Source organism: Poecile atricapillus, chromosome 28, assembly GCF_030490865.1.
Source record: "Poecile atricapillus isolate bPoeAtr1 chromosome 28, bPoeAtr1.hap1, whole genome shotgun sequence".
Classification (NCBI taxonomy): domain Eukaryota; kingdom Metazoa; phylum Chordata; class Aves; order Passeriformes; family Paridae; genus Poecile; species Poecile atricapillus.
The window spans coordinates 2,855,454-2,882,895 of record NC_081276.1 but is presented as its reverse complement, the minus strand read 5'-3'; the positions used below and the strand labels follow the sequence as shown (position 1 = coordinate 2,882,895).

The window sequence follows — 27,442 nt, the reverse complement described above, 5'->3', positions numbered from 1 at the left end:
ACCGTGTTCCCCGGGCCGGTTCTGACCGTGCTCCCCGGGCCGGTTCTGACCGTGTTCCCCGGGCCGGTTCTGACCGTGTTCCCGGGGCTGGCTCTGACCGTGTTCCCCGGGCCGGTTCTGACCGTGTTCCCCGGGCCGGCTCTGACCGTGTCCGGCCTCTGGGAAAACTGCCCTGAAGCTGAACGGGAAAACGCTGACTCGGGGAAAGCGGGGGCTGCTGCACCAAAAGGCTCTTCCAGCCGGGAGAAGATGCTGCCTGCGGAGTGAGCACCCTGAAACCCGGCCTCCCTGGCTGCGGAAAGGGAATTAGCGGCCAGCGGGAACCCCGGAGCAGCAACCCCAAATCGCTGGCACAGCGAGCCCCGGGGCGGGGCCGGGAGCGGGGCTGAGCCCTTTGTGTGTCACAAAGCCGAGCCCTGCCCCTGGGGCTCACCGGGGGGACACGGGGACCTGCGGGGACTCCCGGCAGAGGGAGGCTGTCCCCAGCGGGGAAGGCCGGGACACCGACACGTGTGTGGTGCCCAGGCAGTCCGGGCCGGAGCTGAGGTGGGGGCTGGCAGCCCTGTGCGGAGCCGGGGGGAGGATGAGGATGAGGATGAGGATGAGGATGAGGATGAGGATGAGGATGAGGATGCTCCTTCCCGACCCCACGGGTCCCCAAGCGATGCAGCAGCGGCTGCTGAGGGCTGCCCGAGGGGGATCGGGGGCTGCGGATGCGGGGCTGGGGGGTTGCCCGAGACCGCGAGAGCGATGCGGGGCTGTCAGTTGCCATGGAAACCGCTGGGTCAGAGGCACCGGGAAGCGGCGTGTGACGCCATCGGCACCGCAATGAGCCGTGAGCGCGGGGGCGACGTGAGGCTGCTGGGCTGGGAGCCCCCACATCGCCCCGACCCCCAGCAAGGACCGCTGGAGCACAGCCCCAATCCCGGTGACCTTGGCCAGCGGCTCCGGGTCACCTCCCCGGGTCAGCCACAGCATGGATGGATGGATGGATGGATGGATGGATGGATGGATGGATGGATGGATGGATGGATGGATGGATGGATGGAGCAGCCCCACGGCCCTCGCGCTGGTTGGCATTGGACCCCTCATCTCCAACCCCCCAGAGACCCCCACACCCCCCCGCACCACGAGCTGCTGTCACAATCCTCCCGCTAATCCCGGGTGGCTTTTCCAGCACCGAGTCAGGGTTATGTGGATAATCCATATGTTTGCAAGGCAAAGGCTTTGGGATATCCACTGTTAATCCAATTGGCAGTGGCAGTTTGGTGCCATCGGCAGTGTCCTGTAGCGGGGTGGACGCGGCTGCCCCAACTATGGCTCCCTGGAGCTGGGAACTCCCATGGAGCCCTGGTCCTACCCCCCCCAGCCGTGGGACCCAGCTGCCCCCCACCCTGCCGAAGGAACCCAGCCTGGAAACATCCACGTGTTTATTTGCTTTTCAAACCACAGCAGCTTCAGCTGTTGCCCGACATATTCGCAGCCTGGAGATCCCCTCCCTGCTCCCCCAGACCTCAGCTGCAGCTCAGGGCTGCTGCTCCTCCTGGGGCAGAGCTCAGCCCACACTGCACCCCCACCCCAACATCCCCTCTCCTCCAGTCCCTGCAGTATTTACAGTCCCTGCATTCCCAGAGCCACAGCGTTGGGCAGACCCCCCCTCCCAGTCTGCCCACCCTCAGGCTCACTCACACAGAGCAGTAGTGCAGGATGGGGGGATGTCACAGGACCCCCAGCACCCAAAAATCCCTACATGAGCTAGGGCCTGCTGCCCCACAGCAGCCTCTTCCCCCTGTTAAACCCCTTAATCTAGTCCCCCCCCAAAGCCCTTCAGCACCATTTGTCCCTCCCCACCCCCCTACAGATATCCACTTCCAGAGCTGGAATAAAATAACCCCTCGGAAATGTCAGCACCAGTGTTAGAGAGAAAAAGAAAGTCAAAAGTGCTTGGAGCTGCCCAGCCCCACAGCCTGTGGGGGGCAGAGCCCCACCAGCTGCCTGAGTGAGAGCAACCATGACCCGACCCATGCCAAGGGTCCCACAGACATCTCAGCTGGCTCAGGACCAGCGTGGCCGTGCTGCTCGAGAGCAAAGCCAGCCTCATCCTGCTGTCCCCAGCAGAGAGACCCCAGCATCACAGAGCCCCCTCCCAAAATCAGGGCAGGGGCGTGGGGCCCCGGCAAGGCACCGGGGCTCAGTCCTTAAACCTGCGGCCTGCCTGCATCTTCTTGTAGTACAGATCCACCTCGCTGTCCGCCATCCCGTCCCGCTCGGCCGGCTTCCTCCGCAGCGTGGAGTCACGGCTGGCTGTGGCCAGTAGCCCCTCAGGGGGGGCTTCCACCCGCTCCCCACCTCCCCCTGCTGCCCCTGGGATGGCGGCCAGGCTGCCGTAGCGTGGCTCGTCCTGCTCCATGTCACTGACGGAGGAGCCAGGGGAGACGCCGGCGCTCTTGGCTGGGCGGAAGCCATGGAAATCCTTCCCCACCTCACCCAGCTCGTAGGTGTCTGCTCCCTCTGGCCCCTTCGGCCCCGATTTCCACTCCCAGGGCCCATTGCCAGCAGAGAGGTGGACAACAGGGTGGTGAGGGGCGTGAGCGTCGATGGTGATGATGCTGGAGCTGTCCCGCTCGGAGGGCGAGCGGTACTGCGAGGAGTCAGAGCTGGTAGAGGACGAGGACGTCTCCGAGTGCTTGGGGGTGACAGAGACAAGGCTCTGCTGCTTGGACATGGCGATGACCTGCATCAGGCGCGGGGGGTTGGCCACCCGCTGCGCTCCCCCCTTCTCCGCCACCATCACCCACTTGGCCCGCACGGCCGCCCCGCTGCCGGCCACGGCCCCAGCGCCTGCCTGGCTCTCCTCGGGGATGTGCACCAGCTGCGAGGCGCCCGGCCGGGGCTGGATGAGCACGCGGGGCCCCACGGCCACCCGCTCGGCCGAGCGCGCCTGCACCGTGGGGTACAGGGAGGGTGGCACCTCCTCGCAGGGCTCCCCCACACCCCGGCCCTGTGCCGCCTCCTCCGCCAGCGTCATGCTCCGGCCCTCCAGAGACTTCTGCTTCCACTCCGTGATGAGCTGCTTAGAGCGGGAGGCGTCCACGGGGACGTGGATGGTCATGTGGCGCCGCGCGGGGTCATCCATGGAGGGGGTGTTGACGCGGGGCAGGGTGTTGCTGAAGGTCACCATGTTCTCCTTGCCCATGGGGCTGCGGGGGGCCAGCAGGTCCACGTCCACGCTGGCCCGCTTCAGGCTGCCCAGCGAGTTCTTCTCCCGCGGCACCGGCCGTGCCGCCTCCTCCAGCCGCGCCTGCGGGTTCAGCTCGTCAGTGCTCACTGACTTGTTCTGGTGGTAGACAGAATCGTGGCCCCGCTGTGTCAGTGCCCGCAGCGCGTCCTTGGCCGGTGCCTGTGTCGGGACCCGCTCCGTTGGGGCACGGAAGTTGCCAACAGCATGGAAAGCCTGTGGGAAGGGGAACCATAGAATCCTAGAATGGTTTGTGTTGGAAAGGACTTTTAAAGGTCATCTGCCACAGGCAGGGACAACTTCCACTAGACCAGGATGCTCCAAGCCCTGTCCAGCCTGGCCTTGAACACTTCCAGGGATGCAGCTGCTCTGGAGAGCGGGGAGTCAAATGGCCCCACCAGCACCCCCAGCCCTCTCCCTGGGCCAAGGGCAGGACCAGCACCCACCAGGTAGGCGGCAATGCCAGAGCCGATCAGGAAGCCCACGTAGACGTCAGCGGGGTGGCTGCGGTACTGGGTGATCTGGGTCAGGCCACAGATGCCAGCGGCGATGGCAAAGGCGAAGACCAGGATGGGTTTGAGGAGTTTGGTGCTGTCCGAGATGATGGAGTTGAAATACATCTGGGGCAGGAACAGGCTGTTAGTCATGAGCCGGCCGTGCACAGAGCTGTTGGGTGCATGTGGGACTGCAGGTTCCTGCACACACACCCAGCAAGGGCACAGGAATATTGAGCAGAGCTTGTCTGTGCCAACAGGAGAGGGACACAGCTGCCCATGGCACTGGACTCGTGCTGCCCCAAGCTGGCATGTGCCAGGCAGAGCTGGGAACTCACCGACACGTAGACGGCGGCGAAAGCCGAGAGTGTCGCGTGCTGGGATGGGAAGGTTTTTCTGCAGGGAAAAGGGACGTGGTTGGGACAGGGCAGGAGGGCTGGCAGTGCAGCACAGGGCTCCCCTGGCACGTACCTGGCGGAGAGGATGGCGTGCTTGTCAGTGCCTGAGCAGATGTCCTGGGTGATGTAGGGGTTGGTGTCACAGGGGGTGCCCAGCAGTGTGTAGTTGGGCTTGCAGACGGTCAGGAAGAAGGGAGCGTGGTAACCTGTGGCCAGCTGGATGATGTCTGTCACCAGGGCTGTGGCACAGAGCCCGAATACGTGGACGCCTGGGGGTGGCAGGAATGGGACAGTGGGTCACCCATATCCCATGTGGGGCACCCACTGTTATGGGTCTGGTGCAGTGTCCAGGGTCTGGGTGGGGCCGTGCTCCTGCTGTCACAGCCAGGGTGTCCCCACATCCCCTCCAGGCCCCTCCAGATCCTGTTCAGGCTGTGGCACAACGTACCCACAAACCTGACGGTGCGGCGCAGGAAGGAGTTGAAGTTGCAGCCACCGGCGTTGATGCTGCCCTCGGCACCGGCACGGCCCTTCAGCCGGGACTGCAGGCAGTACACCATGGCCTCCCCGACCATGATCTGGAGAGGAACCGCTGGCTCAGGCGGGGCTGGGGGGGGCTGTGTTGTTGGGCCCGATGGATTCTGGACACCACCAGGCACCAGGACCCCAATCCCCCGATCTGTCCCGACCCCCGCAGCGGGACAAGCCCAGACGCACCGAGGCAGCAGGCGCAGCGAAGGCCAGGCTGAGCAGCATCAGCAGCGGGATGAGCTCCTCATTGGTCTCCACGTAGGGCATGGAGAGTGCCCGGTCATAGCACTGGAAACCCACCTTGGCTGGCTTGAAGAGGTCCGTCAGCTCCAGGAAATAGAGCGTCACGACAGAGGAGGCCACGATGGGCAGCTGTGAGGGGAGAGTTGGGGACCAACGCGCCCCCGGAGCGATGGCACTGCACAGCCCCAGCAAAACGGGACACAGAACCTGACCCGCCATGTCAGAGCTTGGGACAGAGCCCCCTGCACAGCCCCCACCCCAAACCCACCCCACACCCACCTCCACGAAGTAGAAGCAGGGCAGGAGTGTCATGCTGTCCTTGGGGGCGCGGGCTTTCTCCTTGGGGGGGATCATGGTCCTGGGCAGGCACAGGGGTCCCACCGGGCTGTGCCTCCACCCTGTGGGGGCACGAGTGTCACCACATGGCAGGGGGATGGGCAGCCCCGGTCACCCCCGGTCACCCCTCCAGTCCCTGACCCTGGAAGGGACTGAGCATCCCCGGGCCACCACCGACCCTGGGGGAACGGGAACCCCATGTCACTCCCGGTCACCCCCAGGTCACACCGCTGCCCCCGCTCACCGGAGGGACACAGCCGGAACGGGGGGTGCCAGCGCCCCGGGGGTGCCCAGCCGAGCCAGGGGCTGTGACAACAGGTGAGGCGGAGGCTCGTCTGTCGCGACAGGCGGTCACTACCGCGACAGGCGGCGAGGCTGCTGCGGAGGGCGTGCAGAGGGGGTGTGCCGCCCGCAGAGCCGGGCAGGGGATGGGGTTCCCCGAGCTCTCCCGGCCCAGCCCCACGAGACTGCACCGAGCCAGGGCTGCGAAATGAGGGGGGGGAGGATAACGGGGATGGAGCAACGAGGGGCAATGAATGGGGGGAGGAATAACGGGGGATTAACCGGGGGTATAACCGGGAGGGCGGGGGGCGCAGCGGGGAGCCTCCCCTTCGCAGGGACCGTGCCGCAGCCGCGGGCGGGGGTCGGGGCCGAGGGATGGGAGCGGGTATCGGGGTGGGGAGAAGCGGCCCTTTGTGCCGGTCTGTGTCCCCCACTCACCTCAGCGGCGGCTCCGGGACGCAGCGGGGCGGGGGGCGGCGGTAGCGGCGGGGAAGGGGGGGGATGTCCCCGGGATCCGGGATGCTCCTGCCTCGGCAGAGCGCGGGGAGCGGCGGCTTCCTCCGCCCCCGCCGCCTCCTCCTCCTCCTCCTTCTCCTCCTCCCTCGCCCGCCGCCCCCCGCTCCGCCCCGCAGCCCCCAGCCCCTCCCGGAGCGCCGAGCCCCCGCCGAGCCCCCATCGAGCCTCCGTCGGTGCAGGGATGGGGGTCTGGGGGGATCGGGGGGGTTCGGGATGTCGGGAGGGGGGAAACGAAGCGAACAAAGGGCCGGGCGGGGCCGAGGACAGCCGTGGGACCGACCTCTCCCCGCACCGCTCCGCACCCAGGACCATGCCCGGGCACCGAGGCACCCGCGGGGTCCCGGGGCCGCCCCCAACCCGGGCTGCTTCCACCGCCGGCCCCCCGAGAATCCCTTGTCCCCCTGTGCTGCGGGGGGTGCCCCCCGCCCCAAGGCCCCTCCTGCCCTGCAGAGCCCCCTCCCTTGCCCTGAGCCTGTGGGGACCCGAGGGGTGCCCGAGCGGGGGTCCCGCATCACGGGGGTGCGTGACCCCCAAACTCACAGCCCCAGAGCTCTGCCAGCCCCCAGCTGGGCTCTGTCGGCCGGGGAATGCCTGCCCTGCCCGTGGCACCCGGGGGCTTCAGGGGGGACTCGGGGGCACTCCTGGACCCAGGGACAGTGACAGGAGCACCCTCAGAAGGAGCTTTGTGTCTCCCAGATTTGGACCTGGGGAGGTGGGTGCAGCTCCCTTTCCTTTCTGGAGGCTCCCAGCACCTCCTGGCAGAGGGAGCAGCACCCCAGCCCCATCTTCCCCTGCCCTCGCCCTGCAGAGGATCCGGGCTGTGCCCTACCCAGTATCCCACCCTGTACCCCATTCCTGCACCCCACACTCACTTGTTCCCCCCAGCCGCCCACTGCCCACCCTCTCACGGTCCTGTCCAGGGTCTGAGCAGCCTGGGCTCCACATGGTGCCCTCGTTCCATTTTTGGCCCTAAGTGGGCAGAAATCTCCGGGCGTATTTAACATCTAAATCCCGAATCCCTGCAAGCTGCGATTAAGCCGCTCTCCCTGCGGAAAATCCAGGGTTTGAGCCGGACTCAGCCGCCTCCCGCAACGCCACCACACCTCGTGCTGCGACCCCTGCCCACCATGTGCCACCAGCACGTGGGGACAGCGGGGAGGCGAAGCCACCACTGCGGAGGGACAGCCGAGCCTCCGGGGACCCCCAGCGCCCCTCCTCGCCTCCGTGTCCGGCCACCCGCTGACCACGGCTCCACCGGCCTGGGGGCTCGGAGGGTCAGAGGTGGGGGCGATGGGGCAGCCGGACAACAGAAATGCGGCAGCTCGGAGCTGTAAAAGCTCGTGGAGCAGGAACAGGAGAGGATGGGCTCCAGCGCCTTGCGGGGTGTCCCCCGGAGCGCTGCTCGGTCCCGGCTGCGCTGTCGGGAGCGCGGCCGGACCCAGCTGTGGGTAGCCACGGTGGTCACCCCGACAAGGGGGGGCGCGGTGAGAGGCTCCGGGGACGAGCCCGGGAGGGGGTTCCGGGGGGCTCCGGAGCTCGGGGACGCGCCGGGACCGGGCGGGAGCAGAGGCGGTGGCTCCGCTTAGTGGCACCGGGGAGAAAGGCAGAGGGGAGCGGGGCTACCACCGCCACCGGCATCCCGGACACCGCCCCTGTCGCTGCCATCCCCCCTCCCATCCCCGCCGCCCCCAGCCCTGCAGGAACCCCCTCGGGGCAGGGGTGACGGGACGGGTTTGCATCCCTGGGCACCCACCGAGCTGGCACCCAGCACCCACCAGGGACTGGCCCCCAGGCCGGGCAGGGGCCCCTGCTCCCGGCGGGGCGGGGACAGAATTTGCCGGAGCTTTCTTTTGCCAAGAGCCTGAACTTTTTCGGCATTAAAAACCCCGGCGCAGAAATCCCCGGCGGCGGGTGCCAGGGCCGGCAGCTGGGCCGGGCTGTTTCCTCCTCCCGCACTGTTTGTGCCGGGAACTCTTGACCCCTTTTATAAGCTGAATATTTCAAAACATTCAGCCCACGCTGCGGAAACCCCCCCGCTCCCTCCGCCCCCAACCCCTTCCTGCCCCCCCGCCACCCCAAACTGGGCATAAAAGCGAGTCCCAGCCCCAGCTCCGGGTGAGCAGCGTCCGCCCCGCAGCCCCCGCACACCCCAAAACCCCCGCACACCCCAAAACCCCCGCACACCGCCGGGCTCTGCAGCCATGGGGCCGAGTCCTGCTCCCGTGCTTGTCCTCGCTCTGCTGCTGCTGCTCTGGGCCCCAGTGGATGGTGAGTGCTCCCCCCGCACCCCCGGGCAGTGACAGGGCTCGGTGCCTGCCCAGCTCCCCCATTCCTGCCTCCACCTGCAGCCAGGAGCTGCTGCAGCCCGCAAGGAGGGGTCCAGGGATGTCGAGAAGGGACAATGGGAGTGACACTGCCCGGTGCCCCTCAGCTGACCCAGCCTCTCTCCTGCAGGGCAGCCCCGGGGACGGATCCTGAGGGGCTCCGAAGCCAGGCCCCACCTGAAGCCGTACATGGCCTCGCTGCAGCTGGATGGGCAGCACGTCTGTGGGGGCTTCCTCATCGCCGAGCAGTGGGTGCTGAGCGCTGCCCACTGCACCGAGGAGACGTGAGTGTGTGTGGGGCTCAGTGCATGGCTTGGGGGGCTCGTGGGCTCAGGACAAATCCCACTCCACAGCCTTGACCGCCGTGTCAGAGCGTGGGACTCGGCTCCCACCTGCAGAGAGGATTGGGCAGGGGGTGAAGGACCTCCCAGAGCTCCCCGGTGGGCTCTCCAGCCCCCCACAGCACCCCATTTCCATGGCTGGGTGCAGTGACGCTCCTGGCTGTTTGTCCCACACTCTGACTCTGTTCCAGGGATGGAAAACTCTTCCAGGTGCTGCTGGGTGCCCACTCGCTGACGGAACCGGAGCCCCACAAACGCCTGTACCAAGTGCGAGCCCAGTTCCCCCACCCTGGCAGCAACATCCACAACAACAAGGATGACCTTCTCCTGCTCCAGGTGGGCTCCTGGCTGATGGGACCCTCCTCCCCACCAGGCACAGCCCTGTTTCTGCAAATACCACTGTCCCCTGGGAGCCTGCAGGGTCACTGACTGGCTGGAGGAAATCCTCATGGTCAGGCTGGGCCTGGTTCCCCTGTCCATCCCTCCCTGTCCCACGGGACCATCCCCGCTTCCCTCACCAAAGACCTTTGAGATGTGTCCAAATGCCTCCGTCTTCCTCATAGCTCCAGCTCTGATCTCTGGCTGCATCCTGGGGCTCCAGTCAGGAGTCCCTGAGCGTGGCTGAGGCCAGGGTGGTCTCGGTGTCAGGGCTGGGCTCACTGTGCCCTGCTGGGCCCTGGGCACAGCTGCCCCTGTGACCTGGGTCCCCTCTGGCTTTGTGGCAGCTGGAGGAGAAAGCGGAGCTGAACGCGGACGTGCGGGTGCTGCCCTTCCAGCGGGAGGACAGGGACGTGGCGCCCGACACGATGTGCGAGGTGGCGGGATGGGGCACCATCGACCACAGCGGCACCCGGCCGGACAAGCTGCAGCAGCTGGAGCGGCCGGTGATCAGCCGCGACGTCTGCAACCACCGCACGCGCCACGACGGAACCATCACCCAGAACATGATGTGCACCGACTCCCGCAGGAGGGACACCTGCAAGGTACCACACACCCACCACGGATCCATGGCAGGGCTGGGAGGGGGCCAGAGCCTGGGAGAGGTGAGGGGCTGTGGAGCTGGAGGGGACAGTCCCCGGGGGTGAGTTCCCCCTGTGCTGCCGCTGCTGAGCGGCTCACAGGAGCCTAGAGGCAGGAACGAGGGGTGGGAGATGGGCTGGGGTGTCCTTGGCCATACTGATGAGGTCTGGTCCTGCAGGGAGACTCCGGTGGCCCCCTGGTCTGTGGTGGGGTGGCCGAGGGGGTGGTCACGGCCGGCTCCCGCGTCTGTGGCAACTACAAGAAACCGGCCATCTACACCCGCATCGCCCCGTACGCGGCCTGGATCGACGGCGTCATGGCCTCCGCGGATGGGGAGGGGGACACTCGCTGAGGCCACCGCAGGGACCTGCTCCGTGCCACGGCTTGCTGCTGCCAGCATGGCCAGAGCACCCACAGTGCCGCCCCACTGTGTGCCACGGGCTCCCGCTGCTGCCCACCCCGCTGCCAGAGCATCCCCATGAGCCAGGAGGAGGGCTGGGCCAGGGGACTGGCAAGGAACCAAGGAAGGGGGTCCCTGGCTCCCCACTCACAAAGCACAGGGCCCATGTGGGGAAGAATTGGGGGTCACAGCCCTCTACAGGCTTTGCTGAAGGTGCCCAGAATGCTGCCCACGACCGCTGCAATAAAGTGATGATTCCTGCAGAGCTGCTGGGCTGGAGGAGTGGGGTGAAGGGGGGAGCTGGGGGGATCTGTGCAGGAGCCCCTGCCCAGGGGGGAGCTGGATGTGGGGTGGGAGATGCTGAGGTTGCACCCTTGGGGACGGTGTGGCCTCAGGTGGGAGCAGTGCCCACATCCTGCAGTGTGGCCACAACGATCGAGATCTGAGACCTCCCGCAGGGTCATTGTGTGAATATTTGGAAAGCGGAATCTGCCCATTGCTGATACGGCAGTGGCAGCTCTGGCTCCCACAGTGGGATCCGTGCTGGAACCTAACAGGATTCTCACTGTGACCCTCTTGTCCCAGAAGCCGAGGGGCAGGGCAGGGCAGGGCAGAGCCCCCATCGTCCCACCACAGCCCTGGTCACCCCTGACCGCTGCTCTCCCACTGCCACTGCCCTGTCGCTGCAGGGAGCAGAGCCAAGGCCCAAGAGATGGGAGCAGGGCAGCAGCACGGCCCAGGGCACTGCCAAACCCAGTCCCACCCCAGGAGCTCAGCTGGGGGCTAAGGGGGACATGAATGTGTCTCCATCCCCCTGCTGTGCTGCTGTTCCCTCTTCCCAATCAAACATTAAATAACCCCAAACCTGTTCTATAAGGAGCTCACAGAGGTTTGAGTTTTACTTACAGGGGAAAGGAGCCTTAATAAGGTGCAGTTTCCTAATTAGCCATTTGATTGTCCCTAATTACCAGCAGAGCAGAGGGGGAGAGCTCTGTACAGCTCTTACAGCTCTGTGCAGCAAAACATTCGCTGGAGTCAAGGGATGAACTCTGTCACCAGCTCGTTCTCAAGAATAATGAAATCATGGTTCCAGAGGGAAGGAATGTACTAAGACTGGCTCACTCCCTCTCTTAAACGGTCTGTGGGGACCTGGAATTGCTGGCTGGGATGCAGCAGCAGCAGCAGGATCCAGGCTTTTCTCCCTAAGAGCCACAGGACCTGTGAGAGAGGAGCTGGCCAGATCACCCCCGAAGGGCTGGGGGTCCACAGGCACAGCCACGCTGGCTCCAGGAGGTTGTGATTTCCTGCCTGGGGCAGCAGCAGCTGAGGGCAAAGGAAGGCAAAAGTCTGAAAGGACTTTTGGCTGCACCAGAAATGCTCTTCCTCTGGCAAGCTCAAGTGTCCAGCCTTGCTGAAGCTGGAGGCTTACACAACCCCAAGGATCTGATGTTTTTTCCTCGAGTGAGGAAAATAAGGTGAAACTTGAAAACATCCATTTCCCCTTCCCCTTTTCCCAACAATGGTGGTTCCTTTCCTGACAGATGCTCTGGCAGCCCTCCTGCTGCCCCAGCCCCACGCTGGGCAGCCACGTCACACCACAGAAACAAACCACATGGTTCTGTACAAAATTAGGAGAATTTTTATTTACAATAAGAGGCAAAGGCAGCACTCACATTCCTGCTCCCATTCCACCATTGATGGGCACACAGGAGCCAACTCCTGTCTCAGGGATGAGTTTGCAGCAGGATTAGGAATGCCCAGCCCACGTGGAGCCGGAGGCACAGGATGGATGTGAGGTACCAGCTGTGCTCCCCTCAGCTGGGCTCTGTTCCTCACCAGCTGCCCCATCACCACTCTGCCTAGGCCAGGGCAGCTGCCAGGACATCACTGCTGTGTTGGCACAGCCCCAAAACACAACCAGACTCTCCCCTCCTGGGCCCCAAATGATGGGGAAACCTCTGGCATTCCTTTCCAGCTCTTCCCTGGTAAAAGAGGCAGAGCTCCCTCAGCTCTGTTTTCCAGCACAGCTCAACCAAGGATGAACAGCAGCAGCTTTTCCAGCAGGAGGGAAAGGAGCTGCCATTCCCTTGTCCCAAAACCTCAGTGAAGGGAGCCCTGTGCAGCTCTTGGCTCCCACTGCACCCCAGGAAGGGCTCAGGAGTAGCTGAGGGGCATCTTCCTCCACAGCCCCCCACACAGGCAGTTCTTGATCCAGCGCTGCTCCCACTGCTTCACTGCTGTCACCTTGTTGGGTGACTTCAGCATGGTGACACAGCCACACCTGGGGGAACATGGAGGGTGCTGCATGGATCACACAGGGATCTGGGTTCCCTGGGGGAAACCAGCTCCTGTCATCTGCAGGTGACACTTGTGAGCACCAAAACCAGCTGAAACCAGCGAGCAACAATCCCGCTGAGGGCTCTGCTGGAGCTGGAGCCTGGCAAGGAACAGCCCCAGCTGTTGTTTATACATGAAACAACTGACAGTCATCTCACAAAAATGATCTGCTACAGAGGCTTTCTATTAAAACCAGTAATTAAAGCTAATTCAATCACATGACTTAGATGGATGTTTGTTCCCTGAGCCATTATCCTGAAATCCAGGCTCTCCCATGAGGGTGGATGAGTAGGGCAGCATGAAATGCAAGCCTGGTGGAAAGATGACCCCAAAATCAGGGGGTCAGGAGGTGATTCCTCCCTCTAGCCCTGCTATGACCACACAGGTGCTTTAATGACCACACCAACAGAACTGGACATCACAAAAAGGAGTTACTGTAGGGTCTCCTCCAGGCCAGATTACTTTAAGAGCTTTATCTGTTTGATTTTTAACACAAGGGCCAGGCCACCCTCTGACAATCACAAGGGCATCCCAGATTGGGGACACCTTAACCACAGCCCAAACCAGCCTCAGAGAGCTCCTGAAGGACACAGGACAGTCCAAGTCCTGCCCAAGCTCCACTGCAGGTGTCACTTACCTGGTACAGGACTTGCATTCCTCTGTTGGGTACGCGCCCAGGTGCAGCCGCCTCAGGTGGTCAATTTTGGGCTGTCCAGGGGCCCTGGGGAGGGAGAACAGGACTTTCCTAAAGTGCCACTTTCCATGAGCTGCTCCCTGGACAGGGAGCTGCATCTCACTGGCCAACATGGCAGAGGCTCTGCCCACTTGCCCATCCAGTACCATGAGATTCATTCTCACAACAACACAATTAATCACATTAATTAATGGGGTTTTTCCCCCCATTTGCTATCACTTTTCAGTACTTAAAATTCCTAGCCCATCACAAGCTGAGAAACAGATTTGAGCAGAGAGCACAAACTGCTCCTGGGTCACAGCAGCAAGGAGACAAGCCAAACCTCAGAGCTGCCAAGACTCCTTCTCACCAGGGCACTGACTCGTTCCAGGGGTTTGTACCTGACAAAGGCATCGAACTGGGAAGAGACAGTGTGGCCAACGAGCCCGGGAGCCTTCCCAAACTGCAGGCGAACCAGCTGCTTGTTCTGCAGCTTGCTGATGATGCCATCGTTGATGGGCAGCCAGTCAATGTTGGGAATGAGCAGCTGGCTGGGCAGGAGGCAGCACTCATCGATCAGGGCATCATCAGGCTCCGTGATGTGATTTTCCTCACGGCCTGCGTGGGAAATAAAGGAAAGAACCCTGTGACCTTTACATTTCTCCCTCAGAGCTCCAGAGAGCTGTGTGCAGCCTCCTCCTCCACTGCCAACTCAGCCTGGAAAACAATAACCTTGGCAGCTGCACTTGCCCTTTCTCAATGTGCCAGACCCCCTCGGAGTCACGTCCCACCCCACTGCTGTAGGAATTACGGTTCAGGGAACCGGCCACACTCACAGCACAGCCAGAGCTTGGTCAGGAGCCGGAAGAGCAGGGACATGCTGTCCTGGGTGTCTGAGGTTGCTGTGTACACGGGGAGGCAGCTGGGCTTCAGCAGCCCCCAGATGCGGATCACCACCATGAGCTCCCGGAACATGCCGAGGGACGCGCCGTCGCGCAGGAAGCTGTGGCCAGGGCGCACCGGGGAGCCCTGCGGGGGGACAGCGGCGTGGCTGGGGGTCACACGGGCCTGGGTGGGGTTACACAGGCCTGGGTGGGCTCACACCAGCCCAGGTAGGCTCACACCAGCCCAAGTGGGGTCACACCAGCCCCAGCCACCACACTGCATCCAGACAGCTCCTGCTTCCAGCAGCACACACCCTATGGAACCTGCTGCTGGGGTTGGCGGAAGGTCACCTGAAGGTGACACCTCTGCAGAGCTGAAGGAGGAGTGTCCTCAGATTCCTCAGGTACTGTGCTGGTCGCCAGACCCAGATGGGCATGGGAAGGACCATTCTCTAATTCTGCTGTTCTCTACTCCTCCCCAGTGCTAAAGCTCCCCAGCACTGCCCATGGGTGTTTGTGTCCTCTCAGCGTGCTCCTGGCACGCCAGGTCTCACCTGGTTGGGAAGGCTGGCCAGCAGGTAGAGCACAAAATCCCCCACCCACTGGATGAGCTGCTGCAGGGATTGCAACGTCGTCATCTCCAGGACAAACTCTTCCGTTTTCAGGTTAATCATCACCTTGTCAATGTCTGGAAGGGAAGCAAGACATTGCCTGGCTCAGGAAGATGGATCCAAACCTCACACCATCCCTGCAGAGGTCACCCTTGTCCTCCTCCTCCTCAAACCCAGGAGTTACTATGAAACTGTGACACCACAGGGAACAGTCCAAGCCCTGGGAAGGGGACGCCCTGGGAAGGCAGGATGCTGTGAGCAGTCAGTACCTACATCCGTGATCTTGGAGCAGATCTCGGTGAGCCGGTCCCCAGGGCTCTTGTCAGGGGTGTTGAGGAAGTGTGGACGCAGCAGCGACTTCAGGGTGCAGCTGATGGCGATGAGGAAGAGCTTGGCGTGGTAGTCACACACACGGGCGATGGTGCTGGAGGAGAGCTTGCACAGCGACGCCTTCATGGCAACAATGCGTGTGGAGAGCACCTGAGCCATGAGGAAACGCAGCAAAAGGCACAAGGAAAGGCAGGAATTAGCATAAGCTCATTAAAGTTTCTGCTGCTGCTGCTGCTGCTTTATTCTCTGCTCTCCCTTTTTGCCGCAGGAGTGACAGGAGCAGTGAAGGCTGCGCACGTGAGCACAGCGCTGGGCACGTGCTGCTGTTCCCAGAATCTGCCAAAAATAGACTTCACCATCTCACCCCAAGTTTCCAACAGGTAGAGACCCTGCTGATGTCAGTGAAAGTGAACATTGTTGATGTGGAAGCTCTTCCCAGCTCTATCACTGCCTGAGCCAGGCACTCAGAGCACAGCCAGGCAGAGCCACCAATATCCTGAGGACTGGCACTGGCTGCTCCTCACTCCGAGCCCCTGAACCCCCTCCATGCCCACCCTGGGAGGGAGCCCAGAGCTCCCAGCCAGCCACCTGCTGCAGGGCCGCGTTCTGACGCATGTACTCCTCGTGCAGCTTCTCCACCAGGTTCTGCACCATGCTGGGCTGGACGTGGAGCAGGATGTCCCACCAGTCGTAGCCGGTCACCATGCAGTACTCCAGCAGGAACAGCAAGTGCCGCAGGGACATGTTCATGTCCAGCACGTGGCCCATGGAGGGGGAGATGCGGAGCATGCTCAGCTTGAAGGGAGGAACCAAAGGGAAACTGGCTTCAGGAGCAGGCTTGAAATCATCCCACAAAGCTACAACACAACACAGGGCCCAATGAAGTTCAGTCCTGACCTAGTGACAGTTCCTGCACTGATGGGATACATCCCTTTCCAATATGGATCTCATAGCTGGAATTCCCAGTGTTTTTTGTTTTTTTTTGAGCAACCCATCACCCCTCAGAGAGCCTGGGTGAGAAATAACCCCACCATAAGAGAGCACCAACCTTCCCGTGACTGTCCACGCCAGCCAGGGCCAGCGAGGTCCAGGAGAGCTGCATGGCCTTGAAGTGCACCAGGGGCCCCGCGGTGCGCGGGCGCTTGAGGGCCGGCTCATCCACAGGGCGCTGCGAGGAGGAGCCGTAGAACACGGCCATCATCTGCAGCGACAGCCGGTGCACGATGTGGACACTGCCATCATGGAAAGCCAAGGCCAGGCCTGGGGACAGGAGACAAGCGAGGCTGAGCAAGGAGATCCTCCCAGCGTGGCAGAGCCCTCACCCAAGCAGTGGCCACCACTGGAGTCCAGGGAAAAGCCAAAGGGTTGGGGGCTCACGGCCTCACCATCAGCATTTCACACCTCTTCCCACAACGGGAAACACAACGGGATGGCTGGGAAGACATCCTGTTTAAAAGTTTTCCTTCAGCATTCCATGTGCTTAACTTCAGCTACAGCTCAGGAGGTGAAATTCTGGGCAAAAGCCACATGTTTAGGACGAAGACAACAGGAACTCCTTACCCAGTCCAGGGAAGAACTTGGTGTCATTTGCCACCTTCAGATCGGTGTTGGTCAGGGAGATTGGCAGCTTTGGCAGCGCCACAGCCGACACCCGGTCCAGGTCGTTGGTGGCAGACAGGATCCGCCACTTCAGGATCATGGGCTGCTTGTCTCCCACTCGGGAAAATAAGCAAATGAGTGAGAATTTTGTCCCAGAGAGATCAGAAAATCCATCCCCCATTTCTGCCCACACTCCCCAACCAAGCAGGATCACAGATCAGGCACTGGTATATTTCCCATATATTTCCAGTATGTTTCCCTCATATTTCCTTGGTTTTTTCCTGAATTATACAAACATGTTTTGCTAAATCTCTCTTGATGGGAAGCTCTGCTGTGGGTGATTAAGATCCTTATATACAATAATCCTTTATATTTCACCAAACAAACTGCCCTGATTAATTCTGTTCTATCTGAGATCAGGTGGAGCCCAGGAAGCCGGGGCAGGGGATTAATCCAGCTCTGCTGCTCGATCCTGGTCCTTTGGGAGCCTTTGCTCCCAAAGCTTTTGCCTGGTGGCAGGAAGGGCAGCTGTGCAGCAAAACACAGAAAATGTCTTTTATGAAGTAAAAGCAACAACCAAACCCCTTCCTGGAAATAGCAAGTTGCTGTCTATGATGCAAAAAGACTGCATGGGCAGAGAACACCTGAAAATAAACATGACATTCTGAAAAATACCATATATGGGATAATGGATATGAGGAACTGTACTGCTTTTTCCCTCAGGCCAAGCTCCCGTTCTTTAGAGTCCCCAGTGCAGACACTTACCCACGGGAGAGATTTGCTGGAAGATGTTGTTGACAGGCAGGCCCTCCTTCCTAAGGGACCAGCACTCCACAATGCTGTTGTTTTGGCTGGAAGCACAAAGCAGCACCTGCAGAACAGAGCCCCCCACCACGAGCGTCACAACAGGGAGGTCACTGCCCTGGTCATTCCCACCCTGCACTTCCAGGGTCCTGCTCCCACTCAGGTCACGCTCCACCAGCAAAAAGCAGAGGATGAAATCAGTGGGAGGTGATGGTGAGGTGCCTTCCCAGAAGGCCAACTAGGAATGCCAAAGGTATTGCAGGACATGCTGGTCACCTGCAGACCCTCTGAGGAAGGTGAGGTGGAGCAAAGAGCAGCTGCCCACCTGCTCTGACATGTCCCGAGCCAGGAACTTCAGGTGGGTGATGGCCGGGTACTTGTCCTTGCGCGCGGGGTCCGTGGTGCAGCGCATGAAGAGGCTCGGCAGGATCTCGGTGTCGATCTTGCACTTCTCGTTCACCACGCTGACGCAGACCTTGTAGAACTGCACGGGGGACGTGCTGCTGCCGTCAGACGTGGCCACCACGATGTTGCCCCCGCCCGTGAAGGCGACGTCGGCCAAGGCCACGCGGCAGCGGAGGCGGCACAGGCTCTCGGTGGCCGTCAGCACCTGCCCGTTGGGCTTGAGGAGGGACACGGTGACCAGCCCACTGATGGTCACGGCAATCCAGCCCTCCATGGGCTTCCCACCAAACAGCGTCAGCGACGGAGAGAATTTCACCCGGGAAAACTTCTCGCCGAAGTTCGAGGCTCCAGACTGTAACAAAGGTCAACAAAACCTAGGTGTTTGCACCCAAAGTTTGTGTCTGTGGAGCTCTTCTCCTGGGAGAGGGGCAGGATTTATGTGGGATGTCCCTGGAGTTAAAAAAAACACAAGCAGGGAACTTGTGCTTGGCAGCTTTGGGCTTTCAGAATCTGCAGAATCACAAGTTTCCAAACAAGGAGCTCATCCCTGTATCCAAATCCCTGGATCAAGTCTCAGTACCCTGAATGCATTTCTTCTGAATTACAACTGGTAAGGAAAGAGCTGCTCTATCTCCAGGTTCCTGCCTAGAACTGAGGAACCAGACTAAGGGAGACACATCTGAAACACCGAGAGAAACAAGGCTCCAAACCCCTCAGAATTCAGCAGGAACCAGGAATCTGACTTCTCCTTGACTGGAAAACTCCCCAAGGCCACAAGAGAGCCCAGAGCATGGAACACAGGCAGGATCTTGAGTTCTTTGCCAAGACCTGAGCCAGAGTTCCAGCCCAGGTCCCTCAGGATGCTGAGACAAACCTTCTCCACATGCAATGCCAGCTTGACACCGTTGTGCAGCCAGGACAGGGCCACCACTGGGTCCCCCTCCACCACGCTGCCCACCGTGTTCTCCCAGCTGTTGGCCAGGTGATCTGTCATGCTCCAGCACTTGATGTGGCCATCAGCATCTGCCGAGAGCAGCCTGGAGCCTGTGACAATGACACTGCATGAGAACAGGGGGAACAGCCAAAACCCCACAAGGAATTGCACCCCATTGCTTTGGGACATGCACAGCACAGGTGGGACACAGTGACAATGAGGAGGGGATGCCAGCCCACCTGACTGATCCCACTCCAGACACGTGATGACTTCAGTGTGGCCCGAGTTCACAGAGTAGACATCCCAGGGGTGCTCGGTGTCAATGATATGGACCATGTGGGTGAGATCTGCATGAACAGAGAAGTCACTCCCTGTCCCTTGCCACTGCTTCTGAGCCTCAGCTGATGCAGGGAAAACATACAATATTTTATAGAAATGACTTGGAGTAGCATAGCAACTGTGCTGGGAACTCAGTGAGGGGCCAGACACCGAGGTGGGGCTGGTCCTGGTTTAGGGGAAACAAACCCACTCCCTGGGAACGAACACGTGTTAAGACATTGCCAGAGGCTGAGGGATGGAAGGAAAAGGAAGAGCAGCAGCCGGGAGGTGTCAGGGGCAGGGCAGAGCTCCGGCTCAGCGGATCCTGGACTTCCCCAAGAGCACCGGGAGCTGTCAGGAGAGATTTCCCACGGGGCACGCGGTACCTTTCTCCTCCTCATTGCGGAGGTCGGTGGTGAAGGCGATGAGGTTGCGGCAGGACCAGGCGCACACGAGGGGGATGGAGGGGCAGTGGTTGCTCTTGGGTTTCTTCTCCCACTCGCACACGTACGCCAGGTCCATCCCGCCGGCCCGGCCCTGAGGGGACACGGGACAGCCTCGCTCCTGCCTGGCGGCGACACCAGGCCGCTCACACCGCACGGCCCGCACCGACCCCAGCCCCAAGGGCTGTGGGGGAGGCGCAGCCCTCAGGACACGGCTGGGGACAACCCCTCACCGGGAGGGTCCCGGGGAGAGGCGGAGGGAGCGGTGCGCGGGTACCGACCCTACGGCGGGCGGGGGAACCCGGGGACGGACTCGGGGTGGACACGGGGAGGTGCCGGAGGTTGCCGGGGCTGGCGGGAATGCCACAGGAGGGGGTCGGGGCTGCCTCAGGAGTCCCTCCGCCGCTCCCGCTCCCGCCGCACTCACCGGCACCCGCCGCTCGCCAGGACCCCGGCGCCTCCGCGGGCTGCCCCAGCCGCGCCTGCGCCGCGCGCTCAGGCACCGCCGCGGACACCCTCAGAGAGCCGGCCAGGGGTCTTAATTAGCATAAGAAACTACCCAGAACCCACCGGGCACAGAGAGCAAACATAATCGGCGGATTTCGGATATTTTAGGGAAATCCAAGGAAAATAAAGGGGCGACCCACTGTGAAAAATTCTAGGGGCTAATTATGCCTTTAATAACAAGCCCCCATTGGGTCACCCTGACCTTAAAACATTGCTATCCCAAGCCTTTAAATTGCCCTGTGGGGGAAGAGGGATTCGTGCTCGCTTCGGCAGCACATATACTAAAATTGGAACGATACAGAGAAGATTAGCATGGCCCCTGCGCAAGGATGACACGCAAATTCGTGAAGCGTTCCATATTTTTTGCACCTCCCCGCACCCACCTTTGGCAACCCGCGCCGAAGCGGCTGCCCCGCGACCCCCCCCAGCCCCACCAAACCCCCTCCCCAGCCCCACGGAGAGACAGAGCCGGAGCAGGGGAGCACCGTGTTTATTGTTCCTGAATGCAGCTGTACCCGAGTCACACCAGCAAAGGAGGCGAGAGGGGCTCCCCTGGCTCTGGGGGTCCCCACGATTAATGGCAGTCGGTGTCATCATGGGACAGAGCAAGCAGCAAAGATCCCCAAGGGCACATCCTGCGGGCAACCCTTGGAACATGCCAGGAACACGGGGGGCACAACAGAGGGACCCCCAAAATGCCCTATCTGCCCCCATGGCAGCTGTGGACAAGCAGAGAGAGCCCCGAAAGGGGGCTGCACCCTCCAGCACGCACACACAAACACACACCTAAATATACACACACGTGATAAAAAACACAAGCTATATTACACTTAAAAAACAGCCCCGTCGTGCGGGCACAGCACAGGGTGCGGGGCAAAAGTACCCGGAGCTCCCCACACCCCGCCCTGCCCGAGGGGTCCGAGCCCCCCGGGACACGCCGTGGGCACGGGGCTGTGGGTGCCGGAACGCGGCAGCCCCCGGGCTCTTCCGCCGGCTCAGCGATTGCTCAGCAGCCGCCAGGAGCTGTTTCACCGCAGAAAAATCTGGACCGAAATCACCCCACGAGCGTCAGCGCCAGAGAGGGGAGGGAGGGGGGGGGGGGGAGTGGCCCCGCCTGATTATTTTTAAAAACACCTGGGTTATAAATAGACACACAAACAGTTCCAGGAGGGCTGTGCGGGGAGAGGGACGGGTGAGAGGCACCCTGAGCTCCTCACCCGCAGCGGTGTCGGGCAGACCTGAGCTGCCCACGCCGGTCCCAGCGCACCGAAGGGCACAAGCACAAGCTCTGCCCCGCCGGGCACCGGCTGCTGGAGCAGAGGGTCCAAGGGCTGCAGGGCCAGGAGAGGCTGCAGCAGACACACAAGGGGCAGGGCAGCTGTCGGGGCATCAGCTCATCTGCCCCAGGTAGTCTGAGAGCAGCAGCTCCGGGGGCAGGAACACGCGGTGTTTGTTGCTCACTTTCATCTGACGTTTCCCTTCGATGTCGGAACCTGTGGGTGGGATGGAGAGGTCAGCACAGCCCTGTTCCCCCCCTCGGGGGTCTCCAACACGGCGCTCCCAGCCCAGCCACCGCCCTTCCCTTCTCCCTGGGGAGCACAGGCTCCCCAAATGCTCTGTCCTCTCCATCCCCAGCCGAGTCCCTGCCGGCACCACGAGCTCGTTCATCATCAGGCTGTTTGCCACAACTGGCTCCAATGAAAGCTGGGCAGTGGAGCCTCCTCTGGAGGGATGGAGCCTGATGCCTTCCCTGCCTTGGCAACAAAACCTTCTGGGGACGCCCAGGCAGCAGGAGACACGGCTGCTCCTTGGGAGGAGGAAGGAGCTGCAGGAGAGGGAACCCCATGAGCTGATTCTTGCTTTGGACCACGCAAATTTCCCGACCCTTGGGTGTACGGCTGCAGCCAGAGCTGGTGACCACGGCCAGGGCTGCTGAGGGAGCTCCGGGCAGCGGTGGGGAGGAAGCAGGCAGGGGTGGGGACCCCGGGGTTATCTGTGAGCCCCAGGGTGAGGTGGGGCCGGGAGGAGGAAGGGAGGAAAAGGCTGAGCTGGAGAGGAGAGATAGTGATGGAGGGGAAGGAGAAAAACAAAAACAAAATCAGAATCAAAGCTAAAAACAAGCAGACACGCAGCTCTTACTGGCAGAGACGAGATCCATGTACTGGCAGAGTGCGTGGAGCAGGAGCCTCTCAAAGCTGGGGGAGAGAGGACAGGGTTAGAGCCAACATGTCTCCAAACAGTGTGTGTCCCACAGGCTGCTCTGCCTTCCATCCTCCCAGGGACCCACAGAGCAGATGGGGAGCACAGAGTGCCACAAGCCCCTGCGCAGGGAGTCCCAGGTGCATCCCTCCCCCTGGGGCTCCACGGGGACCAGGGCAGGTGGGTGTCCCCAGATGGAGACCCAGGCCCGGCTGAGGGGAGGACAAGGGGTCTCCTGTGCTCCCAAAGCCCCTCTGCAGCCCGTGGCAGCCCTGGGACACAGGGAGCCCCCGAGCCCAGGACCCTGAGATGGGGAAGTACCTGTTGTCCATCAGTGCCGTGTAGACGGAGTGGGGGGTGACAGAGAAGAAGGCCAGTAGCTCCTCCTCCAGCCCCTCCAGCGTGCCCTGTGAGGAGAGGCAGGGGCTCAGCGAGGAAGGGGCAGTGGTGGGCACAGCCCTGGCACAAGTGACTCCCCAGAATTTACTGCCAGCAGCTCCCAGGCAAGTTATCTGCATGGGAGACAGCAGGGAAAGGAGACACCTCCCATCTCCAGCCCCTGAGGTGGGGAAGGACCCAGCTCCTGCCAACTCCACACTGCGTGTGCCAAGGGCTGGCACCATCCCTTGTGTTCACAGCAGCCAGGGGAGCCTCGTGCCTCTGACAGTCAAAGCTCAGTGCTCTGCTAGTCTCCAGAGCACTGTGACCCCAGAGACAAGCAGCACACACATCTCATTTGAAGACAAACAAGCCAGTGGGAAGGAGGAGCCCAGGCTGCATTTAGAGGCTCTAATTAGCACCAGGAAAACAAACAGAGCCCCGCAGAGCAGAGGGAGCAAGGAGCCAGCACCCCCAGGGCTGGTGGAGCAAGTGTCTGGGCAGTCAGTGCAGGGCTGCATTCACCTCTCTTCTTCCTGCTCAGCAGCTGGTGCACTTTTACCCCCTTTCAAAATACATTGGAGTTTCCCCAAATAGCCTTGTGTGGGCCACTGTGAAGACCCCAAAGGCTCCATTGTTGTCCCTGTGCACAAACATGCCTGGTTTCACCTGTCACCTGCTGCTCGCTGCACAGACACTGGAAAACAACCACTGAAAAAAGCCCTGTAACTGCCAGAACAATCTGAACTGAGCCAGGAAAACCCATCTGCCGGGAGAGGGATGTCTGTCTGCAACCAGCTACCACTGCAGGGTCACACGAGCACTGGAGCACGTTCCCAGGAGCTCCTCTGAAATTTGGCACTGCCCTGCACAAGGTCAGGGCACAGCTCTGGGGACACAGCTGTGGAGGGACCCCTGCCAGCCCCAGCCCTGCTGTCCCAAGGCCCCAGCTCACCATGGGGATCCGACCCCGCTTCAGGGTGGCACGCAGGCGGCGGCTGATGCGCTGGAAGCACTCCTGGGGTGTGTAGGCTGGGAGCTCTGGAGAAGGGAGAAGGGATTTGGACAGAGCTCACAGCTCCAGAGCCTGCAGTGCTGCCTGTCAGAAGGACCCAGTGTCCCCCCAGGGCCCCCTGGCCACCCCCTTCACAGTCACCCCTAAAACAGCAATGCCCTCCCCAGCACAGGAGGTTTGGGGGTGAAGAGATTTGGGGGATGGCTGATGTTGCCCCAGCCACTTCTGGCTCCCACAAACCCTCCCTGGTCCATGGTGGAGGTCTGCAGGCATAACCCCCTCACTGCCACACCCAAGGGTGGGCTCAGGCATCCCCTGGCCCCACCATTAAAAGGGAGTGGGTGCAGCCCTCAAGGAAGGTCACCCTTCCCAGAATGTACACAAGGAAGGAAAGGGAGAGGCTGTCCCCACCCTGTGTCCCCTCCCAGCACCTTTCCACTTGTCTTCATTCTTGACAGGCAGCTTCCTCCTGTGCTTCTTCCTGGCTTCCTCCTCCAGGTAGAGCAGGACCCGTTCCTGCTCTTCTCCCGACCGGTTCATGAAGTCGTTCCAGATCTGACAACAGAAGCCACCAAGCACCACTGCAGAGGTCTGTGGGGAGCACCTGGCTGTGCACGGCCATCCAGGGCCCCTCCCCACACCCCATGAGCCCCCTCCTCACCCACCCTGTGCCCAGGGATGGCCCTGAGCACCACGCCGGGGAGTGTGCTCCGTTTCAAAACACGTTTCAAAACACCCGGTTACGGGGCCAGCGTGAGGCAACGGGGGTTTGGCAAGGGGCTTGTGCCAGAGGAAGTGCTGCAGCTCACCAGGCACCCGCTGCTCTGCAGGCACAACTCTCCATGAGAGGATCTGCCTGGAGATTCCCCCACCCCATGGACTGCGGACCCCAGTTTGCCATCGCCCCCCGGCACACAGGGCAGCAGCAGATCCCACAGATCCCAGCCTGACACCATACCAGGCAGAAGCTGGGGTGCAGCAGCCCAGGCCAGGGAGGCAGAGGGATGGAGGAGAGAGGTACAAGCATGCCATGCCATGCCAGGGCCCCCCCAGTGGGTGGCTGTACCCACCTCCACATAGGTCTCATTGTTACAGGCCTCGGTGAAGATGCTGGGAGTGGCCGAGTGGGTGAGCTCTCCCTCGTCGCTCCCACAGTCATCCTGCTCCAGAAGGGTCATCAGGTAGCGAGCTGGGGGTAAGAGCAGAGCCTGAGAGGGGAGGAAGCACCTCCAGAGAGGCCCCTTACCCCCAGTATATTCCCACTAGCCACACAGCTCAGGGGAGGTTGTCCTTGCCCTGAGGAAGAGACCCTGCCCTGGTCCTTACTGTTCTCCAGCCTCTGGAGGCTCTTGCGGCCCTTGGCCCTGGGGATGAGGTCGGAGTTGCGGATGGCCTTGTTGATGTAATACTGCTTCCTCTTGGACGGGGAGAACCGCTTGGACGGGGAGTCCTCCAGCAGGGGCAGGCAGTCCTCGATCCTCCTGCGGGGACACAGCCAGAGGGATGAGCCCACCTGAGGGGCCTGGGGCAGCTACAGCAGCGTGAGGACAGGGGGAGATGGGGCAGCAGAGCATCAGCCCTGTTGTTACTGCAATTGGCACTGCATCCTCCACGGGGCCTGTCCCCCTCGGTCACCGCCACCTCCAAGGGCTGGCTCTGCTCAAAACAGCTGTGTGCCAGCACTGGAAGGGCCAGGTAATTAACCTGGGTAATTGACCTGGGTAATTAATCATGCCACACATGAAGCAAAACGATGGATCCGTTCCTGCTGGGCCCCTGCTGCACCTCACCATCATCCCGATGGGATCCCTGCCATTCCTTCTCGAGGGCAGCAGGAACACTGCCCCAGCCATGGGGGCAGCTCCTGGGGGCACCCAAAGGCGCTTGGCCTCTGCTCACAACGTGGGTGCTGCTCAGTCACAGGCACAACTTAGGAAGGACCATAAAACTCAGGCATTTTATGGGAAAATGAAGCCACACAAGGGGCGAGCAGCTCACCGGGTGCTGAACGCAACTGCTTGGGTTTCAAAGTTTACTAAACACCAAAGACAGGAAGTTTCACTGCCTTCACTTGCGAAGGAGCTTCCCCTCAGGGCTGTGTGGGTTTCCTTTAGCGCAGCAGAAAACGGGTGAGAAAATCAACACCCCTGAAACAACCCCTAGGACTGTCCACCCAGGATGGGGAACTGCAGCACAGCTCCAGAGTCATCACTGTTTCCACTGCCATGGCAGCACCACGGCCTCGCTCCATCCACAGGGCCATGTCCCCACTGTGTCCTCTCCTTTCCAGCACTCTGGGACCCATGGAAGCTCCAGTCCTGCAATCAGGTCCCAACAGAGCTGATCTGGGCACAGGGCAGAGCAGGCTGTGCTGTCCGATTGCAGCCCGGGCCAACAGCCAGCTGCTCGCAGTTGCCAAAACCTTGATTTTTTTCCCCTTTTTCCTGCATGGGGGCAGTGATACAGTCATGGCTGCTGGGAGGGGGTGTAAAAAAACAACTTTCCCCTTCCAAGCTGGAGAGAAAACCCAGGCAAAGGTGGGCTTGGAAAGAATACATAAGACTCAGGTATCAAGGCAATGCCCAGAGGACGGGTGGGGAGTAGTAACCCAACCTGCCCCAGCCAGCAACCAGGGCTGGTGGATCAAGTTGTGATACAAAGATGGTTACAAAAACCTGAATAAACAGAGGGAGTCACCTTACGCTGGCCCCAGCTTGGGGGTTTGAGTACACAGCTGTGAGCACGGCACTCCCTGGAGCCGGTGTGGCTCAGTGACACAGCCCCAGAAAGAGATGTCAAAAACCAATGTCAGCAGGGTGGGAGCACCCCCGGGCAGCTGGGACCCCCCGAGCCCCATGGCTGGGAGAGGAACAGGCTGAGCCACACTCAGCTCTCTTCCTGAAGCCTCCAGGGCTGTTTGTGGCTGCCCTGGCAGCTGGCACTGCCACGTCTGCCCTGGCACTGCCACCTCCGCCCAGTGCCAACCTGAAGGTTCACAGGGGACAGTGGCCTCGGGACAGTGACCTCGGGACAGTGGCCTCGGGACAGTGCCCCCAGAGCGAGTGACCGTGTCAGACAAGCATCGGTATCCTCTGAGTCAGGATCCCGTCCCAGGCAGCTGAGCCAGGCTGAGAAGGGACCCCAGGAAAGGTCATTCCTGGGGGACAACATCAAACCTACCCCCAGGGCAGCTCCGGGGACACCAGAGCACAGATACATTCCTGGCTTCTCCTCCACGTCTCACTTCCAGGCAGGGAATGCTCCTGGAAGAGGAACTTGTTCTCTGCCGGGGCACTTCTGAGCTATTCCTGTCATTTACCCTTGGGCAGCAGAACACGGCTGGGACCGGCAGAGCAAAGTCGCCGTGGGACAGCCGGGGCTGCCAGGGACAGCAGGGTCCCGAGTCCCCGGTACAGCCGTGCACGAGCGGGGGGCTCCAGCCCATCCCCGCCACCACGAGGGACCCCGGCACGGGGCGCAAGCCCCGGTAACCGGGAGCACCGTGACCTCGACGGCATGAACACTAATTATAAGGCTCATTATCCCGGTCCCGGGCTCCGCTCTGACACCGCCCCCGGGGCCGGGGAGGTGGGGACGGGCTGTCCCGGGAGGCGCCGCCGCCGCCGCTCCCCGCCCGCACTGACAGCCCGGGGGGCTCCTGCCCGGCCCGACCGCCCCACGGCCCGCCCGGCCCCGGGCCCGCACTCACGGGAACGGCTCCTCGGGGCCCGCGCCGCCCCGCAGCACCACCATGGCGCGCTGGGACCGGGATCGGGACCGGGACGGTGACCAGGACCAGGACCGCGACCTCCCTCCGCCTCCTCCACCCCCGGCCCGCACCGGCGGCACCGGGCCCGGCACCGCCCGCGGGAAGTGACGTCA

The 27,442-nt window shown here is 61.8% G+C and overlaps 4 protein-coding genes and 1 non-coding gene across 9 annotated transcripts; 2 read left to right on the top strand and 3 right to left on the bottom strand.

Moving 5' to 3' along the window:
* Positions 1–1,876: 1,876 nt before the first annotated feature.
* Positions 1,877–6,122, bottom strand: PLPPR3 (phospholipid phosphatase related 3). Of its 3 annotated transcripts, none has more exons than XM_058858619.1 (8): positions 5,961–6,122; positions 5,184–5,302; positions 4,848–5,033; positions 4,579–4,708; positions 4,204–4,399; positions 4,071–4,128; positions 3,685–3,933; positions 1,877–3,454 (listed from the first exon to the last, which is right to left on the bottom strand). In XM_058858619.1, the coding sequence occupies exons 2-8, from the start codon at positions 5,256–5,258 to the stop codon at positions 2,192–2,194; spliced, it is 2,157 nt and encodes a 718-aa protein (XP_058714602.1). In that variant the 5' UTR covers positions 5,259–5,302; positions 5,961–6,122; the 3' UTR covers positions 1,877–2,191. The 3 variants fall into 3 exon arrangements, with proteins under 3 accessions (XP_058714602.1, XP_058714601.1, XP_058714603.1); XM_058858618.1 differs by lacking the exon at positions 5,961–6,122 and adding an exon at positions 5,485–5,680; XM_058858620.1 differs by lacking the exon at positions 5,961–6,122 and adding an exon at positions 5,485–5,679 and having other exon boundaries at positions 3,685–3,858.
* Positions 6,123–8,149: 2,027 nt separating this feature from the next.
* LOC131589230 (complement factor D-like) lies at positions 8,150–10,388 on the top strand. Its single transcript, XM_058858446.1, has 5 exons — positions 8,150–8,306; positions 8,493–8,646; positions 8,895–9,039; positions 9,429–9,686; positions 9,902–10,388. Exons 1-5 carry the CDS (start codon positions 8,240–8,242, stop codon positions 10,073–10,075), a joined length of 798 nt encoding a protein of 265 aa, XP_058714429.1. The 5' UTR covers positions 8,150–8,239; the 3' UTR covers positions 10,076–10,388.
* Positions 10,389–10,523: 135 nt separating this feature from the next.
* Positions 10,524–20,372, bottom strand: MED16 (mediator complex subunit 16). Of its 3 annotated transcripts, none has more exons than XM_058858412.1 (15): positions 19,743–20,371; positions 19,405–19,555; positions 18,940–19,047; positions 18,641–18,810; positions 17,687–18,118; positions 17,323–17,428; positions 16,519–16,674; positions 16,007–16,218; positions 15,547–15,753; positions 14,898–15,108; positions 14,572–14,705; positions 13,970–14,162; positions 13,535–13,751; positions 13,098–13,181; positions 10,524–12,404 (listed from the first exon to the last, which is right to left on the bottom strand). In XM_058858412.1, exons 2-15 carry the CDS (start codon positions 19,538–19,540, stop codon positions 12,278–12,280), a joined length of 2,493 nt encoding a protein of 830 aa, XP_058714395.1. In that variant the 5' UTR covers positions 19,541–19,555; positions 19,743–20,371; the 3' UTR covers positions 10,524–12,277. The 3 variants fall into 3 exon arrangements, with proteins under 3 accessions (XP_058714395.1, XP_058714396.1, XP_058714397.1); XM_058858413.1 differs by having other exon boundaries at positions 19,889–20,371; XM_058858414.1 differs by lacking the exon at positions 10,524–12,404 and adding an exon at positions 12,411–12,771 and having other exon boundaries at positions 19,405–20,372.
* LOC131589499 (U6 spliceosomal RNA) lies at positions 20,226–20,332 on the top strand. The gene has a single exon (XR_009279756.1). It is a non-coding gene; the product is annotated as a U6 spliceosomal RNA (small nuclear RNA).
* Positions 20,373–20,442: 70 nt separating the features above from the next.
* Positions 20,443–27,437, bottom strand: R3HDM4 (R3H domain containing 4). Its single transcript, XM_058858447.1, has 8 exons — positions 27,270–27,437; positions 24,887–25,041; positions 24,631–24,749; positions 23,992–24,115; positions 23,501–23,586; positions 22,489–22,574; positions 22,108–22,163; positions 20,443–21,461 (listed from the first exon to the last, which is right to left on the bottom strand). Exons 1-8 carry the CDS (start codon positions 27,311–27,313, stop codon positions 21,358–21,360), a joined length of 774 nt encoding a protein of 257 aa, XP_058714430.1. The 5' UTR covers positions 27,314–27,437; the 3' UTR covers positions 20,443–21,357.
* Between the last annotated feature and the right edge of the window lie 5 nt (positions 27,438–27,442).

Excerpts from the sequence above, each read along its gene's own strand:
- PLPPR3 (XM_058858619.1), bottom strand. The coding sequence starts at position 5,258 with ATGATCCCCCCCAAGGAGAAAGCCCGCGCCCCCAAGGACAGCATGACA. Across the intron at positions 4,709-4,847 it reads TCGCTGCGCCTGCTGCCTCG|ATCATGGTCGGGGAGGCCAT; the intron begins GTGCGTCTGGGC and ends GTTCCTCTCCAG. Across the intron at positions 4,129-4,203 it reads CACGCCATCCTCTCCGCCAG|AAAAACCTTCCCATCCCAGC; the intron begins GTACGTGCCAGG and ends TTTTCCCTGCAG.
- LOC131589230 (XM_058858446.1), top strand. The coding sequence starts at position 8,240 with ATGGGGCCGAGTCCTGCTCCCGTGCTTGTCCTCGCTCTGCTGCTGCTG. Across the intron at positions 8,307-8,492 it reads GCTCTGGGCCCCAGTGGATG|GGCAGCCCCGGGGACGGATC; the intron begins GTGAGTGCTCCC and ends TCTCTCCTGCAG. Across the intron at positions 9,040-9,428 it reads ATGACCTTCTCCTGCTCCAG|CTGGAGGAGAAAGCGGAGCT; the intron begins GTGGGCTCCTGG and ends GCTTTGTGGCAG.
- MED16 (XM_058858412.1), bottom strand. The coding sequence starts at position 19,540 with ATGGACCTGGCGTACGTGTGCGAGTGGGAGAAGAAACCCAAGAGCAAC. Across the intron at positions 19,048-19,404 it reads CCGCAATGAGGAGGAGAAAG|ATCTCACCCACATGGTCCAT; the intron begins GTACCGCGTGCC and ends CTGTTCATGCAG. Across the intron at positions 14,163-14,571 it reads TGGCCAGCCTTCCCAACCAG|GGCTCCCCGGTGCGCCCTGG; the intron begins GTGAGACCTGGC and ends GTCCCCCCGCAG.
- R3HDM4 (XM_058858447.1), bottom strand. The coding sequence starts at position 27,313 with ATGGTGGTGCTGCGGGGCGGCGCGGGCCCCGAGGAGCCGTTCCC. Across the intron at positions 24,750-24,886 it reads CCTCCAGAGGCTGGAGAACA|CTCGCTACCTGATGACCCTT; the intron begins GTAAGGACCAGG and ends TCTTACCCCCAG. Across the intron at positions 24,116-24,630 it reads ACAATGAGACCTATGTGGAG|ATCTGGAACGACTTCATGAA; the intron begins GTGGGTACAGCC and ends TTCTGTTGTCAG.